Source organism: Mustela nivalis, assembly GCF_964662115.1.
Source record: "Mustela nivalis genome assembly, chromosome: 5".
NCBI classification, from domain to species: Eukaryota; Metazoa; Chordata; class Mammalia; order Carnivora; family Mustelidae; genus Mustela; species Mustela nivalis.
In genome coordinates this window covers 34,034,513-34,048,572 of record NC_139024.1, presented here as the reverse complement: position 1 = coordinate 34,048,572, position 14,060 = coordinate 34,034,513, and the positions used below count along the sequence as shown (strand labels likewise).

The 14,060-nt window shown below is 36.4% G+C and overlaps 1 protein-coding gene across 10 annotated transcripts in view; it reads left to right on the top strand.

Annotated features, from left to right (window-relative positions):
* FHL5 (four and a half LIM domains 5) overlaps positions 1 to 6,710 on the top strand; it is a 46,786-nt gene extending 40,076 nt beyond the window's left edge. For all 10 annotated transcript variants that reach the window (XM_082730773.1, XM_082730772.1, XM_082730774.1 and 7 more), the window contains one exon: positions 2,935 to 6,710. In XM_082730773.1, the coding sequence (XP_082586899.1) occupies positions 2,935 to 3,098 (164 nt within the window). In that variant the 3' untranslated portion in view covers positions 3,099 to 6,710. The remainder of the gene's footprint in view (positions 1 to 2,934) is intronic.
* Positions 6,711 to 14,060: the final 7,350 nt, after the last annotated feature.

Genomic DNA, 14,060 nt, shown 5'->3' with positions numbered 1-14,060 from the left:
GATCCATCACAGATGTATGTAGATAAGTGACTTTTTTCTGTTGGGCTGTTTTCTGTTAATCACTGAGCCCAGGTCTTTGAGGTTAAGAGAGAAAAAACACATTGTCCTGCATGTAATATAAGGATGCCCTAAGAATCACAGATTTGACCCAAAAGTAATCCAAATATGGGACTATGTAGTTAATTCAGAATAATCAGCTTTTTTATAATTATCATAATCTTCTTTTGGCCCTGATGAGAGACACCTGAGACTATAATGTCTGCAAAAACTTCCGACTCACTTCACTATTTTTTTATCTGAATATATATATATATATATATATATATATATATATATATATGCTTTAATAGTAGTGTTTCTTTAAATTGAGCCCTTTGAATTAATGTTCCACAGGGAATTCTTATGCTGCCATATATTTATCTTTTGAAAGTTGCACATTCATGCCAACAATATGTCAATCTAAGAAACTATGTTAGGGTGTTTTGAAAATACTTTTTCGTATTAACTAAATCTATCTATGAGTCTCAGGTGTGATTTTTTTTAAATCTCATCGAATAAAATTTGATTCATTTGAACAAATTCAAGGTGGAACTGTAATTTTTTTCTCCTCTAAGATAGGATCAACCTTTCAAATTTTCTGGGATAAGTGAAGCAGCTTGATGCAGTGGGAGTAAAAGAACTCGGCCTTGCCTGTGCCCCCTGACTACTGTGTGACCCTGGGTAAAGGACTCCCCAGCATGGAGCTCCTCATTTCCTTACTTGCAAATGCGCAGTTGAACAGGATCATATCTTCACTTTCTGCCATTTCTATTTATTTTGAGTAAAAGGAGTTTCAGATGTTATTTCTTCAGAAAAGAATGCTAGTGTTCCCGGCTATGGTCTTTACAACAGATAAATTCAGAGTGAATTTGGGGAAGTTAAGAGCACAGGTCCTAAAGCCAGATGGCCTAGGATTGAATCCCAGACCTGCTACATACCAAACGGCTGATTTGGGCAAGTGGTTGACCCTCTCTGTTCATAAATTTTTGTCTGCAAAGCAGAGTTGATGATAATATCTACTCATGAAAGTAAGATGAGAGCTATGTGATGCAGATATGTGAAGGGCTTAGGATAGTGATGGACTCATTTTCAAGTGCTCAACAGATGCTAGCTTTTATTCTATTGAATTTTCATTAATAAATGAAGTCAAATAAAACAAGGGCCAGAGACAGGTTTCCTGGGGGACTTTCCTACTACAATGACCCTCATGACTTAATGGAGGAAATTTATTCAAAATTGAAACAATTTATAAGCATCTGACATGTTGAGTCTGCCTCTCTTGAATTCCAGCTACCAGATGCTTCTATTTCTCCAGAATTGTTTTTATATTTACCCCTTATATGGGCTTACTAATAAAATCAAGAAAAGCTCATGAGCATCAAAATGCAAGATATGTAATAATCAGTTTTATGAACAGCGATGATTCATGCATATATAGAACATGATTCTTGCAGTCAGCTTATTAATGTTTTGAATAACACTCAGGGAATTAATTTGTTCATTATTGATTTACTCTTATTAGCAAGTAATGATGATAGCATCATAAATAAGCAAGCTATAAATTTAATTAAAGAAGGTAAAGAAATTTGATGTGCATTTACTTATAAACTAATAAATTTCATGTAAAGACATCAAATAGCATTTCTGGTATGGAAATAAGTGTTCATTATCATATTTAAGTATTATTATAGTATATATCCATATTTATATTTTTATTTTATAAATTTATATATTATGTATTATATACAAATTTATGTTATAAATTTATAAATTACCATATATTTGTATTATATTATATTATATATATATATATCCATATTTAAGGAGAGTTTATTTGAAATAGAATGCTTATTCTTGTTTTTTGCTTCCCCAAATGGAATATTTGGAAATTACATGTGAATCAACCCACGAACTATGTTAGCCACACTTTGTGAGTAATGAGCAAATCACGGGAGGTTTGTAACACTATGATCACTTGGAAAAAAACTTGGCAAATAAATAAAGACCCAAGGCATCCCAAACCATTCCCAACCGCTACAACTTTTCTCCCTTTCAACTCCTCAAAGTCAGTCCCTTAAACTGTAGTCTAGATCCATATTAGGGATATGGAAAGAGATTGTCACTGAAGACTCAAATTCTATTCCCTTTCTTGGAAATGTTATGGTTCAGGCGAAGCCCAGGTAGAAGTTGTAGAGGCTGACCAGGCATCTCTTAGAGACAAATTACTGGATAGCATGGCTTCAGTGGCCCGAGTGAGCCGACTCACAGATCTTTATTGCAAGCTTGGGCTGATGTTGTCTCTGGGCAAGGCAATCAGGTATCATGTTAGGCTAGTTACATGATGGTCTGGATGAAATCTTCTACTGGGGACTTTTGGAAATCATGTCCCAAGCCACAGTATGACCATGGAAATTTATCTTGAGTAAAACTTAACATAGAAATAGAGGAAAGAAAACTCAAAGTCATTAAAACATCAGACACCAGGCTAGGTAGTATACATTTATTTTATTGTATCTTAATTTTGCTTTAAGAAAACAGGGCCATGAAGAGAGAAAAAAAGATAGTCACACCCAGGTATCTCTTAATTTGAAATCTGTCCCCCTTCTCTTAGGTGATCTTTATGTGTTTCCCAAAATACCTGCTTTGTACATTCAGATCCTATCTACTTTTGTAAATTATGGAAAAAATTGGGACTCAGACTGGACCTCATCAGGAAATTGCCTGTGTCCATCTGGGTGACATTCCGAGATGGACACAGGGGCATGGAAGGTCACATACTTGCCTCTAAGCGGTCTTCTTGCTCGTTGCTGTTCTCTACAGTTCCTAGGAGACTCTACCAGATGGAATCCTTAATCTGTTCATTGGAAGAATATTTTTCCCCCAATTCCTTTACAGGTCTCAGAGGCGCCAAATTTATCTGCTTTCAAGACCGCCAGTGGCACAGTGAATGCTTTAACTGTGGAAAGTGCTCAGTCTCCTTGGTGGGGGAAGGCTTCCTGACCCAGAACAAGGAAATCTTCTGCCGCAAATGTGGCTCTGGATTGGAAACTGACATCTAGAGGGAGAAGAGCCCTTCCTCACCTGAAATCCACCTTGCTTTTGTTCTCACTAAATCCAGACCTTGCTTGAAGTAGTATTTCTGACTTATGTTTCAGCACATTTTAATGCAGCGTTTATAGCAGGAGGATTTTTGCACACACACACACCGATTGAACTGTATCATAAGAGCTCAGAAAAAGCAGTCGAACAGGAATGAACATATCCTAACTCACAAAGGCATCTCTCCTTGCAAAATACTGCACTCTGCTGTTAAAAGCATAGGAGAATATCTCCTTATTGCAATCAAACATATGACCTATACCTAGAAGTATGGATGTTATTACCAAAGACTGATGGTTTTAAAACTGCAGAGGAAAAAAGGAAATTAAGAGATTAAATTGACAGGCATATGTGAAGCTAATGTTTGCATTCCTAGCTAGCTAGTTATATATAAAGTGATAGACTGGCTATTGTTGGTAGAAGAACAAAACTGATCAGAAAAACTGATCAGTAATCATCCGATTTGAGAATTCTGCCCCTTTATCATTCTTTTATTCACACATACTGACTTTGGAGCTGCAAAACAAAACTGCAGTTTGACCTCCTATATGCTGCTTCCAGAGCTAGCTGGCTCCATGTTTAACAAATGGAAATGAGAATTTGGACACTGTGGCTCTCATACTCTGCATGGTTATGAAGGGATCTTCTCTACCTGGGGATAGTTAAAGCCTAGGTTTCAACACATGTTGCACCAAATGCATTTTCAAAGCCCACATGATTTTTCTAAATACTTAACAGATTCCATGAAAGAGAAGTCTATTCTCTCAAATGAGCTAACTGGGGTAATCATTGTCCCCAAAGGCAAACCTTTAAAGTAAATAGATCATTAAGTCATCACTTGTGGAAATGAGTTTTAGGAAAGGGATTGAGCGATGGAACATGACTTTCATCCCGATATCTACAGGCATAATAGAATGCATAATTACCTCTGAGCTTCATGCATTTTGCCTTCTAAAATTACACAGTTGATTAATGAGAAGACATGAAAGTGGGCTTTGACAGAATTTAGTAATAATAAGAAGTGAGAAAAAATAATTCACTGCTGATAATTCTGAACCTATAAAGCAATACCATAGACCAATATGGGCGGTAGATGAGCCCTCCCCACTGTTGCACCACACCTGTGCCACCCCTCTCACCCCATGCCAACCATGTACCAAGAGTTCCAACCTCCTGCATGGCCCACAGCTCCTGCATGGCCCACAGGTTCTCTCCCAACCCTGAGCAGCCATTCTACAAATAAGTCAGTGTTTATCGGTCACAAGAGAAGAAACACCCTTAATGAAAAGTTTATCACCATATGCATGTCGTTCTGCCAGACATCAACTAATGATCACCCTACCGAGCTGCAATATTTTCCACATTATGAGGGACAAATGAAAAGCAAACTCTTTTCTCCATGGTCAATTACTGTCTTTGTTATAGTGTCACTTAGGTGGAGTAGAGGGAGGTCAGAAGAAAGCTATGCGGACGTAACATTTTTATAAGTGTCTACTTTCAGATTACTGCCTAGCACTAAAGGTTCTGATTGAAACCTAATTATATGATGTAGCTGATTACAGTGATTAAAATAGTATCACAGGAGATGCAATTAAAATTGTTATGGAAACACAATTTTTGAAATAGTTCAAAATGCAAGGACATTTGGAGATGCTAACAATTTACAGTTGCTAATAAAAGGTCAGGTTACAAAGGCTGTTTGAAAGATATAACTGTCTTTTTTTGTGTATGTGTAGTAACAACACCAAGATAACTTTTCACATTCACAGTTTAAGACGTAGTCAAAACCGTCAATATTTTTCCTGCATTGTTTGAAATTGCACATATAGAACTAAACACTCCATTTGTTCTCTGAACCAGAACATAATAGTGCATTATATGTTTAGAAAACCAAGCCCTTTTAAAAGGTCTGGATAAATATATGATATGTAACATTGTCTCAGTTAACCAGTTACAGAAAAACATGCAAAATGTGATGAATTTTCTAAGTTAAACAATGAGTAATGTTTAAGCATTTCGCTTTGTGTATGGGCAAGTATGCACGTGGTCAGGTTTGCATTCTATCTGTACAATTAAAATTTACAGAATCGTTTCTGAGATAGAGATTCTTTTCTCATATCTGAGATATTCGTTTCTCCTTTGATACATATACTTAAATATATATACTTTCACATATAAATAATTTCATATTTAGAATTTAGCTTCATTATCAGATATGTATTGTACCATGCACAGAGTTGGAGCTCAAACCGCTGTGGTTCTGGGGTGGTGGGAGATCAAGTTATGGAAATGCGAGATTGCCAGATACAGAAATCTTCCCTAGAGCTGAAAAACAGTGCCACTGTGGACGTAATATACATATGCAAAACTATGAAGAAAGAAGACCTCATTAGACTGCCATACACACAAAGATATAAGTACTGTATACTGTAATTGATTTTGGGTCAGTAAAGAGAAAAGCTCTCTGACCTATCCAGAGATGGAATAGACTGCCTCAGGAAGCAGTGGGCACCCAGTTGATTCAAGGAGTGACATGTGCACGGGCAGGAAAGCAGTTAGAAGCCAATCCTGTGTGCTAATAACAACCAGATGGCTTGGAAGTAGCAGAGAGACTGTGCCAAAGAGCAAGAAGAAATGAGAGAGCTAAAAAGAGAAAAGGTCAGATGAAGACAGAATATTAATTCTGAGGATAAAAGCTTTATATGTGATATAACAGAGACTAGAAAGTGACTAACTGCTCTCAAAGAGAGGAGAAAAGCATTATGCCTGTGTTTGAGGAACATTATGCTAATGATTCTGTATGGCCTAGAACTGATGGGGGCAGGATTTCAAAAGCTAAGTCTCTTAATGCAGTAACACATTTGGTGAGTGGCCACAGAAAAGAAAGAAGGAGCAATGGGTAATGCAAGCCAAGAGCTATCGATGAGAATACAAGTCAATGAATCAAAATATTTTATGTTAGCATGTTAGGATTAAATATAACAAAGAAAAACAAAAAAATGTCTGTTTCCATAATAATAGGTAGGGTACACAAGGTTTCAATTTTTACTTAACAAGATCATAAACATGTTATATTGGAACAGTCCAGGTTCATTGGTTAAGTGAAGTATGACAGAGTACCATCCTGGATTCAGAATGTACCCAGTCACTATAGCTTTAAAAGGAACATTAAGAAAAGAAAGAACATTAAGATACACATTGGAATGAGAGATTGGCCAACAATTGTAAAAATGCATGATGCTGTCACAAATGGTGTTGGTTAAAAATTGTTGCAAAATATAGAACCACAAATAAAAAATAAAACCTAATAACATATCTCTGATATTAGTGACACCAGTTTTGAATTTAAGAAAAAAGGTATTTTTTAATCTACTTGGTATACTGATAATCATATTTTAAATAAGAAAATGATTGTTAGAGTATGTTTCAGATATATTTAAGTGAGCACATAAATTATTCTCAAATAATTTAGATAGATATTTACTATTGTAATAATACAGTTTTTACCTATTTTTACAAATTGTCATTTTCAGAAGTTTCTTGTGCTGAATAAATTTGCACAATACTCATTCCTCAATTGTTTTTAGAGATTTATTTTTTACATTAACTGTGTCAATATGGAGTAGCTTTGTTGTGTTTCTACTTCTAGTACATAAGGTAGCATGATGACTTTTATCTTCTTGTCCCATCCATTTTTACAACACCCAAATTAACTACATGTTCAGATACCATTTCAGAGTATTAATATAAAAATAGCATAACTGAATTCTAGCTGACCCAAATAACACATCTGTGATCCTTCCTACAGTGATCAAATTTTTTTATATATTCTAAGCTAGGAATTATTTTATTTCTAATTATCATTTCTGTGATCCTAAAAATATCTTATCAGAAAAGGCCTATTTTAATCTGATTACCCTGTTTTAACTTGGATAGCTGTAGCTAATTTCTTATTATTTCTATATTGGAGGAACTGCTGGAATTCTTAGTGTTTTTAAAGCTCCTGGGTACACAAAGGGTATAAAAATACTGATTTGAAGGGTATAAAAAAAGGCACCCGATGTTTATAGCAGCATTGTCTACAATACCCAAATTATGGAAAGAGCCCAAATGTCCATCACCTGATGAATGCATAAAGAGGTGTGGTATGTGTGTGTGTATATATATAATGAAATATTTGACCATAAAAAAGAAGGAAATTTTACCATTTGCAAAGACATGGATGGATCTAGAGAGTATTACGCTAAGTGTAATAAGTCAGTCAAAGAAAGAAAAATACCATATGATTTCACTCATTCACGGAATTTAAGAAACAAAACAAATGACCATGGTCGGGGTGGAGGGAAGAGAGGCAAACCAAGAAACAAACTCTTAACTATAAAGAACAAACTAAGGGTTCCTGGAGGGAAGGTGGACAGGGGGATGGGTTAAATAGGTGATGGGAATTAATGAGGGCATTTGTGATAAGTGCTGGGTGTTGTATGTAAGTGATGAATCACTGAATCCTACATATGAAACAAATATTACATTGTACTCTAACTGGAATTTAAATCAAAATATGGAAAAGAAAAAAAAATAAAGCTCTTGGGTACAGAAAACAGATTGGTTGTTGCCAGAAACGGGGAGTGAGGGAGGGTAAAATTGGTGAATGGGATCAAAAGGTACAAACTTCCAGTTACAAAACAAGTTATGGGGATGTCATGTACAATATGGTGACGATAGTTAATAATATGGTACTGCATATTTGAATGCTGAGAGTAGATCTTAAAAGTCTCATCACAAGAAAAAAAATTGTAACTAGTATGATGACTTAGGGTAATCATTTTGCAATATATACAAATTCTGAATCATTAGGTTACACACCTGAAGCTAATATAAGGTTACATGTCAATTATATCTCAAAATAAATCAAAGTGATTTTAAACTCTTATTTATTTTATCTAAAGAGAACTTTGTGTCTGTAACCCAAGCCTTTAAGAAACTAGCTAATTCACACTGTAAGCATTAGTTGGGTTCTCTTCAGAGTTATGTTATAGATTATGAGTTCATTTAATATGCAGGTGTGTACCACAGAGAAACATTTGGAAAAACATCTCTTACCAAAAATTTCTAACTCATTTTTGAAAATCACATGGCTTTGAAATATAATGAAATTTGAATGGGTAACTCAAAAAACTTTATGGCTTGGAACAGTGTTTCTTCAACAAAAGAGTCAGAATGTCACTAGAAGTTATAATTGCTAAGATAGTACTTTTATCCTGAACCTCTCCCCCAAGAAATGTCAGATCTTTACATCGCTATAACTCAACCAGAAACATTTATTTAAGAGTCAGCTGGGGGTAACTGTAAAGAACTGTTAAGGTCCAGGGGCGCCTGGGGGGCTCAGTGGATTAAAGCCTCTGCCTTCAGCTCAGTTCATGATCCCAGGGTCCTGGGATTGAGCCCTACAATCAGGCTCTCTGCTCAGCAGGGAGCCTGCTCTCTCCTCTTTCTGTGCCTGGCTCTCGGCCTACTTGTGAGCTGTCTGTCAAGTAAATAAATAAAATCTTTAAAAAAACAAAACAAAAAAACTAAAGGTCCTATAAAGAGGACCCCTTTTTAGGGACAGGTAAAGATCTATCAAAACTTGGGAAAATATATCAGAAGATAGATTTGACCTTACCACTTTTCAGAAATTACTGTATCTGAATTTTTTATGCCAATGTAACAAATGGACACCAAGGAGCAAGGATACCAAGCATCTTCACTTAATCCACTCAGAGAAATTAGAAATGAGTCCATCCACTGAGATATCTGTACGGCTTCCCAGATGGCACTAAATATGCATCATACGGAGAAAATTAGAGAAGTTCTTTTCCAGAATTCTGACCATTCTGAATTTTCCTGAATGATCAGCTTTAGGACAAGCTGTCTTGTTGAATGTGAAGGTGGAAAAGAGACTTCACAAACTGGGACCCAGAAAGGAGGGAAAAGCAGCAACAGATCCATGCTCAAGTTTGAGTCTAAAATAAAAGATATAGTAGGATATGTGTGTATCTGGAATGACTGGATTGTATATCTGCGGTTGAAAAGGAAACAGCTCACTGTGATAGAATTATGACCCATGTCACAGAGGAGCAGAGAATATGTGGGTCAAATATTTTCCCACGAATGGTAATAAATTTATGGAGTGGATGTCCGTAAAGGGTTCTCTGAACAAGAAACAGTAATGAGCTCAACAGACATCCATTCAATGACTCAAACAGTTACATTAAATGCTATTCTGATCACACGCAAAAACAAAAATCAAGCTTGATATTTATGGAAGTCCACAAGCTGAACCCCAAAGGCTTATTCTTTCTTTATACAAATGACAGATCTCTGGTTTGTCTCTACAGCATCACGTATGGAGCCATTTATATGAGAACACCAATCCAAGCCCTCAAACAGGAAATGAGTGAGGAAGTATAGATACAGGGCAAATGAATAAAAAAGACTGGTATAAAAACTGACATTCCTGAAATAAAACCAAATTAATTACACTTTTAATTTTTTTCCCTGTATAATAAAAAATTTCCAAAACCACAAGGCATCCGGAGTAAAAAAACTAAATGGACTAAAAAAAACTGCAATAGAATTTTGTACTTGGGAACTACAATATGATATCTGTCTCCTCCCAGCAAGGGAAAGTGCTCTTTCAGATGCCAACAATGGTTATGCAGTTACCAAAGTCGGTACTCTTCAGCCTTCTCTGCTGTTGTGAGGTATTTGTGATTGTAAGCCTCTCCTTGTTCTTTCAAAATCCGATTATAATAATCACTTCACTATATATTTGTATGACAATTGACCATGATGTACATCTTAAATATGTACAATTTTTATTTTAAAAAATAAAATAACTTCAAAGACTTAAAAAAAAAAAAACAACCACAAATGCTCGGAGGCAGTCCTGTCAGTAGTTACTCATACCAGTCTTTAAAACAGATTCTCTGAAATAGTAATGGTATTAAATATTTTCCTTACATTTATGAGATATTTTTCATGCTCAATACACTTGTCATATTACTTTCATACATTGCTGGGGAGAGGAAAATACTTCTCAGGACAATTTGGCAATACATATAAAAGAGTCTTTAAATTGTTTTCATTAGCTTCGAGCAAGATAGTCTAATACCTGAGAACTTATACCGGGGAAGTCACTGAAGAGCCACACAAATATTTTTATGCTAGAAAGTTTATTGCAGTGCTCTTAAAATAGCCTCTGACAAGAAACCAACCTAAAGGTCCAAATAAAAAGGAACTTCTATATATGTGTATATTTATGTGTAATTATATATATTTAATTATATATAATTATATATGTTATGTGGATATATATACATACATGTATATATAAAACAAAAGCAAAAAATTATGATACCTAACTGCAATGAAATACTTTTAAAATAGCCATTAAGACATAACTTTAAAGGGTGCCTTTGTGGGTCTCTTGGTTATGCCTCTGACTCTTGATTTTGGCTCAGGTCATGAACATGAGATCAAGCCCCTCACCAGGCTCCACGGTCAGTGGGGAGTCTGCTGGAGATTCTCTCTCCCTCTCCCTTCATCACACTCTAAATAAATAAATAAAATTCTTTTTTTTAAAAAGGCTTAACTTAAGACTACCTAATGACATGGAACTATGTTCATGATGTAAGGTTAAGTGAAAACAGAATGTTATAAAATAACATGTATGATATGATCCAGTGTTGCTATTTACATGTGAAGAAAATTCTGCAAAGAAGTACAATAAAATTTTAACATTAGCAACAACAAAAAAGTTTCTTCCAATGGTATCCATGATACCAGTCTCCCCTAAGTCCCCTAAAACTTTGTAGATGATTCATCTATTTCTTTTTTTAAGATTTATTTTGTTTTATTTTAGATTTTTAATATAATGTTTCACTAGGATTTTTTAAGAATCCTACAAAATAAAAATCAAGTGATCATCTATTCCTTACAAACAGATATTTCTTAATATCCTCTCCTCAAGGTTCTTGCTCTACATTTTCTATGTGAATGGGCTTCTCTAGTTACATGATTTCAACTGCCTTTTCTGCATAGCTGCGTCCCAAACTTACATCCTCAAGTTCTGAGGTACAGTCTCAGATTTTTCACAGCCTTCTGGACAAATGCAACTCAGTGTTGTGCAAACAGTTCCCTGCAACTCTATTACCCTTCCTGCAAACTCCACTTATCTTCCTTTGTCCTGCATCTTAATTAACACATTATCCAAAGAGAGCCTTTGTAATTTATGATTTGGACATATGAAGAGACGCTCAACACCATTAGTCATTAGGAAAAACACAAATTAAAACCACGAGATACCACTTCACACAGACTAGGATGTCTGTGATACATAAGACAGTAACAAGCGCCATTGAGATGTAAAGAAACAGGAATCCTCATACACGGCTGGCAAGTATGTAAAATGGTGCAGCCACTTGGGAAAATATTTTGGCAGCTTCTCAAAAAGTTAAATATAAAGCTACCATAAAACCCAGCAATTCTACTTCTAGGTATCTATCCAAGAGATGTGGAAACATATGTTCACACAAGTGTTCACAGCATCATTATTCATAATAGCCAAAAAGTGGAATAACTCAAGTACTCAAATGATGAGCAGATCAGCACAACATAGAAGAGGCATTGACTGGAATTATTCCATTATCAAAAGGAATGAAGTTCGGGTACATGGATGAACCTTGAAAACATTATACTAAGTCAAACATTATACTAAGTCAAAGAAGCAAGACAAAAAAGGCCGCAGATTGTACGATTCTAACTATATATAATACCCAGAAAAGGCCCGGCTATAGACAGAGCATATGGGAGTGAGAATGGGAATTAATTCTGAGTGGGAATGAGAGACCTTTATTGAGGGGATGAACATATTCTAAAACTCATTTATGGTGGTGGTTGTACCACTTGGTAAAATTAGTAAAACTCTATTACATACTAAAAAGAGTGAATTGTATGATATGTAAAATATATCAACAAAGCTGTTTTTTCTATCTCTCTTCACTCTTCCTTTCCTCGATGCCTTACTTCTGAATCCTACAGGAAAATTTATAACTTTTTAACTTTCCCTTGCAAGCTTTTGTTTTTCCAAAATCCCATTCCTATTCATTTTTCTGTGCGTAGGAGCCTCCTCCTCTCATGTACCGGCCAAAACCGTAACCCTCTAAAACCCGGACCCAAGTGACCTCTGGTGTAAAATCTTTACGAACTTGGATTAGAAAAATGTGATCATTTGGGCGCCTGGGTGGCTCAGTGAGTTAAAGCCTCCATCTTCAGCTCAGGTCATGAACTGGAGGAAAAATCAGGGTTGTGGAATCCAGCCCCGCATCGGGCTCCCTGCTCGGCGGGAAGCCTGCTTCTCCCTCTCCCACTCCCCTTGCTTGTCTTCCCTCTTTCGCTGTCTCTCTCTCTGTCAAATAAATAAATAAAATCTTAAAAAAGAAATAAGAAAAATGTAATCACTATTCTTCAACTTTTACAATTCTCTGAGAACTTTGAACAACTTGATTTCAATTGTAAGTTAGGGATGGGAGGCAATCTAATTTAAAAAAAGATGGTCCTTGGAGCCAGAAAAACTGTGTACAGAGCTCAGCTCTGCCATTTCCTCGGTGTGGGACAATAGTTACTGAACAGTCTGGACCTTGGTTTTCCCATTTTTAATTGGGGACCTAGAATACGAACTTTAAAAAACTGTAATTAATATTAAGGGAAATATACACAAACTGCTTCACGTCTACTGGCAACATATTTAACTCAGTAATATTTATTAAATATCAGTTATTTTCACCTACCTTCCAATCCCCCAACCCACCCCTGGATCATGTGTTTATTCATCTTTCATAAACCCAGTGCTTAGCAAAATGTCTGGCATGTGATAGACAACCAACAATTTCTGAACTAAATTCTAGTTGTGAAAATAGTCTTCTTTCTATAACAGTATTCTCCCTATGTTGATTGTCACTCACCATGACTAAATATGTAAATCCCTTTCCCTACTCGCCTTGATCATGTTCTAGGGAGTGGCCCATTAAGACGCAGCTGGATTGAAAATCAGCAACTGCAATTTCAGGCATCGGCCTGGAATTTTTCAAGTTGATGTCACTGTTTCCTCTGTCTATAGACGACCCATCCCTAGAGTGTGCCTCGCAGCCAGCACTCCCAGGGTGTCCTGAGACACGTACTGTCCAGGTGTTCTGGAGAAGAACTGGCTGTTTCTGAAGCTTTCCTTGAGGACCTCGAAAGCTGATCTTGCCTACCCCACATAGCTTTACATGAAGCCAGACCATCCCAAGCCTGCTGACTCTGGAGTCCATCTGTCCAACAAGTTTTGTATCATGTACTCACAGTTAGAAATGTGATTGCACTTACTTTGCTTAAACAACCAAATGCATTCTCTGCGTCTCTTAAAAGTGCAGAGGATGCTACTTTAACCTATTACGGAGTATGTGTTGCTTTGGGCAACTTCAATTCTCTCATCACAGCCATGGGCTGCCCCAGCCACCTGGGGTCCCGCCTTGCTCTCCTTCCTCCTTATTAAGCTTCTCCTTTTCTTGACAGTTTCACCTCTCCTGTTTTGGTGTTTTCTTTCTCTTAATGTGCATCAATTCCCTCCAGACTTAGATTGCAACTATTCACAGAGTTATTTTGGGTGGAATTCCAGAAAATAAACATCTAGGCCCTCTTTGGATCTGTTACCGCCCGCTCCTTAACCAATGCGCACGCTTCTGCTGCCTGATGCTTCTATATTCAGAAGCATTTTTGTGCGTAGCTCCTAAGGGTGGGTTAGTAGAGGTCAACAGTCAGCAAATGTTCAGAGATGGGCTCTGAGATTTGGGGAAATAAAACACTCAGGGGATTGAAATCGTAGTCAAATTCTCATTCTT